Source organism: Ailuropoda melanoleuca, chromosome 10 (genome assembly GCF_002007445.2).
Source record: "Ailuropoda melanoleuca isolate Jingjing chromosome 10, ASM200744v2, whole genome shotgun sequence".
In the NCBI taxonomy this organism is placed as follows: Eukaryota; Metazoa; Chordata; class Mammalia; order Carnivora; family Ursidae; genus Ailuropoda; species Ailuropoda melanoleuca.
Genome location: NC_048227.1, coordinates 3,317,420 through 3,324,494, shown reverse-complemented (window position 1 = coordinate 3,324,494; position 7,075 = coordinate 3,317,420). Strand labels below are relative to the sequence as shown.

The window sequence follows — 7,075 nt, the reverse complement described above, 5'->3', positions numbered from 1 at the left end:
TGGTGTTAGTAAACATGGTGACCGGTCAAGCAGGAGACCAAGAAGAGGCACTTGGTACCTGGGTGGAGAGGGCCTGCGTGCCCTGGGTCATGCCTCAGGAGGAGATGGGCCCCTCCCAAAGCCCGCACCCCTTTGGCCTGGCTGACCTCTTCACACACGCTCGAGCCCCTGGGTGATCAAAGAGAAGGTCCTCGGACCCCTGAGGCCCTGGTGACAGCAGCATCGTGCAGAACTGACTTATTTCTGTTTCTCCCAATCTTGGCTGGGGTTGGCCCACCCTCTACGACCCATGCTTGTGCCGGGTCACGTCTGGCCTGGCGCTCTTGCTTCCTGGCTGGGGGAGACCATCCCTTGGTCGGCTCCAAGAGCACAGACCTTTCTGCTGTAAGGTGCCGGTGATGGCCTTCGGCTGTCAGTCCCAGGACACGAGCCGGCTGAGCCAGGCCTGCTCTGTGGTCAGATGACCAGAAACCCATCTAGAAACTCACTGTCTGTGAACCCGGAGTGGCCACTTCCCCAGGGCCCAGCGTAAGCTGACCCCACGGGGTCTCCTCCTTGGTCCCAGCAGGAGCTGAAAAGGCACGAGCTCTCCACGTGGCACAATAGCACCCATCCACATTCGGACCTCCCCTTGCTCCCTCCTCCTGGAACCACAGCCCGAATACAGTGCGATCGTCACAAAAATAAGCAGAAACCAAACATCTCGAAAGCTGGGAAAGCAAAGGGTCAGGGCCAGACTGACCTGATCAGGCCTGACATGCATCCGTGGCCGACTGTCCTGTGTTCTCTGGAGCTGGTGTCAGCTTTTCTATGGAGGCAAACCCGGGCAGTCCCCCTCGCAAGGACCCCGTAAACGATGACCATGGGAGGAAAGAAGCAACGGCTGAGCTGAAGGCAGGCGCGCGGCAAGGGGCCGACCTGCCCATGTGTGCCACGGCCTCCACCCAACCCACATGCCCTCTCACGCACACACCAGACGCTGCAAAAGACAAAGTTTATAAAGCAACAGAAAACGTCGATGCAGAACAGAGCACGACTTCTCATCACCGAGGCCGGCACACCCGGCCATCACTATCCCAACGTCACTGAAGGCAACAGGTACGGACTTCACAAAAAAGCTTTTTCCCACTTAAAGTTTGGTGCCATAGAAACTACTGGTTCGGAGCTTGAAGAACACCGGAACAGGCATCATCCCAGTCCAGGCAGGAGGAGGACACTCCGCACATGTCCCTGGCGACCGACAGCCGTGGCCGCGAGACGGCTCGTCACACCCACACCGGCCGCCACCGAGTTCTGGCTGCGGGCGAGGCCCGCTCTCCATACAAGCCAATCTTGCCCCAACGGCCTCGAGATTGTGTTCCACGGTTTCCCTCTAGTTCTGAGCCAGTACCTGACGTGGCCCGCGAGGCCTGCTCTTCCTCTTGGGGGCTTTCTAGGGCCTGTGCGGTCCTGTGGGTGCTGCCGTCGGGGCAGGTGGGGGCAGGCAGCTTTGCTGGTGGGAGACTAATGCTGAGGACAGGCGACTTCCAGGACGAAAACTGTCCCCGCTGGACTTCTGCGAGGGGCCTGGGGCTGCTGTGCTGGGTGGTGTCCAGTGCCGGGGCGGCCAGCCAAGTTTAAAGTCACTTTTCACAGACGCACTTAACATTTCCTGAGAATGTTCTCCAAGAGGAGCTGAAGAACTATAATTTGGATCCGGAACTGGGCTATAAATCAGGCAGCGTGGGCTCACCTCCTGCTCTGCGAACAGCTCCATGGGGAGTGTGGGGCGTCTGCATGCGCAGGGGTCCCTCCCCAAGGGAGCTGGTGCCACTCGCCGGGTCACACGGCCAAGTCGCGGGCCAGGCCAACAGAGTCCGCAGGAGCCAAGGGCAGGGGCAGCGTGGCCATTGCTCACAGCCCAGGAGCCCCGGGCACAGGAGACGGTGGGACGGACAGCAGGAGGTACGTGCTGGGCAGTAAAGCAAGTGTGACTAGGCGACAGTGGCAGTGGGAGAAGCGCTGTGCGTCCCATGGTATCCAGGCGCCAGGGCCTCAGGCCCGCAGAGGACACAGGGCTCGCCGATTCCTGGAGGAGGGGCCACGTGCTCCTCACGCGGAGAGCTCTCCGCCCCGAACGCCAACCCGGCGGCTGTCGATCTTTCTTGAAGTTAGCAGACGGAGCAGCAGCAGCGACCCTTCACGGGATTAACGCTGGTACGCGGCCCAGGCCCACAGCGTGACCCTGTCCACAGACGCGGGCCTCACAGATACGAGCTTCCTTCCGTGTTTGTCTCAGGTTTATGATTAAGCCTCAATTTGTTTCAATAAAACAAGAAGTATTTGGGGTCCAAAGCCAAACCAGAGCCCCGTCCCCCCGATTAATGCCAAGACTTTCTATGTCGCTATTTTAGGGCAAAAACCCCACAAGACAGTCTGAGCTTTGGCAGTTCTCACCTCTCTCCTGCCTCCTCCCGCTCGGCTGCTGACAGGCCTATGCCCACCGCCGGCCCCTCCCGCGCACGGCCTCTGTCCGTCCTCGGGGGGGCGAAGGCCGCTCTGGAAGCCTCGCCTCTGTGCGTGGCTGGGCCGTCCCGTGGCCCAGCCCTTGACCATAGGCCTGGGAGAGAAAACGGTGCAAGGGAGAAGGTAAATAAAAACAAGCATTCCCGAATCATACAATCAGCTGTCTGAACTTGTTTATGGGTTTTGTTTTAAACCACAGCAGGGGCAGGAGACAGAACAAGGAGGACGAGTGTGTCTGGGTGCAGGCAGGTGGAGGCCGTCCTGTACGCGTGGCACGTGCGCAGGTCAGCGTGGTGCCCCCTCGTCACGGTCCACAGGCGGCAGGAGGCCGGCAGTCAGGGCCCGGCTCCAGAATCCCTTTTGGTGAGCATCCCACTCAGCCCACACGCAGGCGACTTCACTCCCCGGTTCCGGGTCCCTGCGGGCCGGCGGCCGCGATCACCCCGGCCTGCGCCATCACAGTTCCACTGGGCTCCTCCACGCGTGACCTTTTGACCTCGGGCTCCCCGGTGGAAGAGGCAGATGTGGCAGCAGTGGCCGGGGTCGCTGGGGTGGCGGCCGCTGCTGCCGGCTCCTCGGGCCCCACCTCGCACACCCGCGTGACCACCACCGGCGTGGATGAACTAGCCTGGGCCGCCAGGAGCTGCAGGGGGCTCGTGAGGGCTAGGAGTGGAGGAAAAAGAGATTTGCGTTGGGAACAGGTGAGGACTGGCGCACAGTCACTGCACAAGGCCAAGTAAACCACACCGGACCCCGGCTCCCAGCACGCCCGGCCCCGGGTGCCAGCCCCTCGCCGGCTCCCACAGTGGTGGAGCCTCATGTGTCACGCCCTCCCTGCCCCAACCCTGCTTTCGCCCGAGGGGCCTCCTCTTGCTGCCGCTGTGCGCATCCCTGCAGACAGCTAGGGGACTCCTGCCCTCACCTCTAGCAGGTGCTTAACACGGGCCATCTGCCCTGAACCATCCTACGCACGCTGGATGCCCCCTGCGACCCTCCCTGCAGCTGCACCCCTGCCCCCCGACCTCTCGCCTAACCCGGCGGGGCATGAGCGCTGTGACATGGGGTCTGCCTCCGTGGCAGGGCTTGAGCCTTGGCTGGAGCACAGCGGCCACATGGCGCAGACACTCAACAAACAGGGCGCGGTGAGAGGATCACCGGATGGCGCGGCCACGCGTTCTCACGCCACAGGCACCACAGACGCAACGGCGGGGCTGAGCAGGCGCAGGCAGGGCCTCACCGTAAGTGCTGCCAGCTAAACTGTTCGTGGGGACCGCGTGCTTTCCGTTCTGAGTGACGGCCCGGACGGGGAGGTGGTGCTGCCCGATGGTCACTGGTGTGGCCGGCTGCAGGATGGCGACCGTGTGCCCGGGGACCCCCGGGGCCATCTGGCTGGCCACCGTCTGGATGACGCGGCTGGCGGCGGGGATGGTGGCGAACGCGATGGTGGGCTTGTCTTCCAGGCCTGCAGGGAGAAAGGGTGTCAGAGCCCCACCCGCCTGACGGGGGCGGCCCACTCTCATTTGTGCTCGTAGGAAGTCTGTTTATGGGGGGAATGGACCGTGGTTTGAAGCATCGACTATTCTCAAAAGAAAAATCCCACCAACGAAATACAGTTCAAATAAGAGAAAAACAGTAGAGTTTTAAAAAAACATCTAAATACCTTGAACTTTAACCAACCCACACATAATCGGAGAAAGAAAACATTATTTGGAATGAAAAGCTTGGCACTTGGAACCACGGTCTTCTTTCTCCAAAATGCTTCGTCCTCGTGACGCTACGCACGGGCTGCGGATGGAGGCCCGTGAGGCCAGGAGACCATGTGGCTCCAGGGCTCCCCGGGGGCCCCTGCTAAACTGGCTGCAGTTTCAGTACTGACCCCGTGACCCCTGGGCTCGAGATGCCCACCGTAGGAATCTGCAGCGACTTTTTATGTTACGTGACTTCTAAGCCCCTTCAAGCCCGCGACCCAGGCCGTCACCTTGGGGGCTGCGCACCTGGAGGTGTTACCGCCCAAGGATGGCGCCCTTCAGAGGACGATCGGCGTTGTTTAAGGATACGCACCCCGAAAAAACAAGTAGCAGGGAGGAAAGGCAGCAGCCTGAGAACCATCGACCCCCAGAGACAGCCCGTAGCCCCAGCACATGGGCTCTGTCCTGGAGACCAACGACATCCGTATCCGTCCCAGCCCGGTGAGCGCACGACCGCGTTACCTCTAGCCTCGCTGCCCAGGTCCAGCACGGCTGTGCCCGCCGCCTCGTGGGTGCCCCCTGACGAGGCCTGGCTGGCGAGGATGTACCCGTTGGCGGAGCTGGCGGAGGTGGTGACCACCCTGAGCATGGTGACGGGGGGAGCCTGCTGCACGACATGGATTGCGTGGCCCGAGGGCTGCTGTGCCGTCACTATGGACGCTGGCATGTAGGCGACGGGCTTGGCCACCAGGCTGGGAGGTCGGGGAGGCACAGCCATGATCACCGGCTGGGCGCTGACGGGAGAGCCTGCACGAGAAGGAGCATGACCACTGAGGCCCACGGCTGCGCGAGGCTCTGCTCTGCCGCGCCGGGAGGAGGGACAAGACCATTCTTACCAGGCGCACTCTGGGAGTACCGATACTCTGGAACAGAAGCTAACTTTGACCCAAAGTCAGGGTCGTGTGGAATGGGTGAGCCCTCTCGAGACAGGCACTCTGGGGTCTGCAGGCCACTAGAACGAGGGGACATTAGCCCAGGGTGAGTGGGTGAAGCGGGAGCACTCCTAAGAAGAAAACAAGAGAAAGGACGGTGGTAGTAAGTACACGAGGTCAGAAACGAAAGTGGTGTTTCACAAAACACAAACATCCCAACATCCGCGTTACACGGCACCTTTGCCAGCCTTTCCTGATGCGTCTCTATCCCCGCGAGGCATTTCCAACACTAACACAACCTTCCACGGTAACCGGGCGCGTAAGCCCAGGAAGTGGGAGGACGCTGTGCTATTCGTGGCTTCCAAGAGCGCTGACTTCGGAAAGGGACCAGCCAGTCTTCCACGGAAGCATTAAAAACATACGCTTTGATGGGACTGGCGCGAATTTCCCACCAGGACAGACCTACAACCGAGGGAGCAGACAGGCCTTGGGCGCACGGCTGTTGGCCTTGCGCTGCTAACCGTCCAGGGAAGGCTGCTCCCTCCGTCACCGTTCGCCCGGGTTCTAAAACAGCACTGTGTTCTGGCACGTGCCAGTGGGGGCTGGCCTGGGACCGGCCGTGCAGCATGGGGACTCGGGTCCTGAGAAACAGAATCCCAGGGTCGGCCCAAACCCTCGGAGGCAGCACGCTGGGGCTGCCTGGAGGGAGCGGTCTTCAGCTGCGTTTATCACCAGCAGAGTCAACACCGCCACGGATGTGTCGTCTACCTCGCCAGACAAGCGGGTGCTGTAGGCGCCCTGGTCCCCTTGGGCACAGACCTGGCCCGGCCCCGCCCCTCGAGTCTTCCTCCTGCTTCTTCCACCTCTCAGCTGGCTCGCCTGCCACCCAGTCAGGCCTGGAGCCCATCTGCTCATGCCCGGGTCCCTCCCAGCCCCCAAGCCTGTGACAGCCTTCTTTCTGACCTCAGGAGCCCAAATTCCAGGCAGGCCCCCTTTAACTCTGCACCAAATCTACCCTGCTTCCTACTGCCTCCCACCCACATAAACACACCCACTGCCTCCCTCCTAAAAAATCCAGGTTCTGCAGCCACAAGAGTCCCTCCCTCTCCTCAACACACAGCTCACACAGCCTTCCTTCCGGGCCAAGAATGTCCTGCCTGCCACGATGCAGATTCACAAGTCTGTGTCTCTCACGCCCAGAGTGACCGACGAGGCCCACCTCGTTGTCCTCCAGAGACACCCCTTCCCCTTATCTGGGTTCCCTGGGTAGGGCTGGGCACACAGAGCCAGCCCCATAACCAATCCCCTAGCTGGCCAACAGGCTGATCTAACAAGTGAAAGGTCGTGGTGGTCACTGTTATGGATTGAACTGTGTCCCCAGAAATCACCAGTGCCTCACAAGGGGACCTTGCTTGGAGTCAGTAGGTAGGATGGTCCCTAACCCAGTGGCCAGCGTCCTCAAAGGGACAGTCTGGACACCGACGTGCTCAGGGAGAATGGCAGGGGAGATGCAGGCAGAGGTCAGGGAGCTGCGTCCATGAGCCCAGGGCCGCTGGAGACCGCCAGCAAAGCCTCAGCAGCCGGGAGAGGCCTGGCGCAGACGCCCTCACGCCTCAGAGGAACGCACCCCGCCGCCACCGTGACCTCTGGCTACAGATGCGTGAGAGAGAAGGCTCTGTTGTTCCGGCCGCCAAGTGTGTGGGCTGCTGCTCCCGCAGCCCTAGTAATCCCAGCTACTCCAGCAACATTTCTCTCCAAGCCCTACTGAAGCAGTGTGGTGTTCTGGAAAACCTGAGCCCAGATGAAATGTTCCGAATTTCTACCTCACCAGCACGACCATCACCTTTGTTTCAACTTCTACTTTGGCTACAGAACCGAGAATCACAACAGTCCCTGTACCAGACATTTCTGGACGTCTGAGTCGTCTTTCGTGGAACCACACGTGCTACA

The 7,075-nt window shown here is 60.9% G+C and overlaps 1 protein-coding gene across 1 annotated transcript in view; it reads right to left on the bottom strand.

The window, feature by feature from the left end:
* Nucleotides 1-7,075, bottom strand: part of FOXK1 (forkhead box K1) — a gene marked incomplete at its 5' end in the record, with an annotated part of 66,094 nt that continues 59,019 nt past the window's right edge. Inside the window, 4 exons of the mRNA XM_011221332.2 lie at nt 1-3,168; nt 3,743-3,967; nt 4,716-5,000; nt 5,090-5,256. Of these exons, the coding sequence (XP_011219634.2) occupies nt 2,903-3,168; nt 3,743-3,967; nt 4,716-5,000; nt 5,090-5,256 (943 nt within the window). The remainder of the gene's footprint in view (nt 3,169-3,742; nt 3,968-4,715; nt 5,001-5,089; nt 5,257-7,075) is intronic.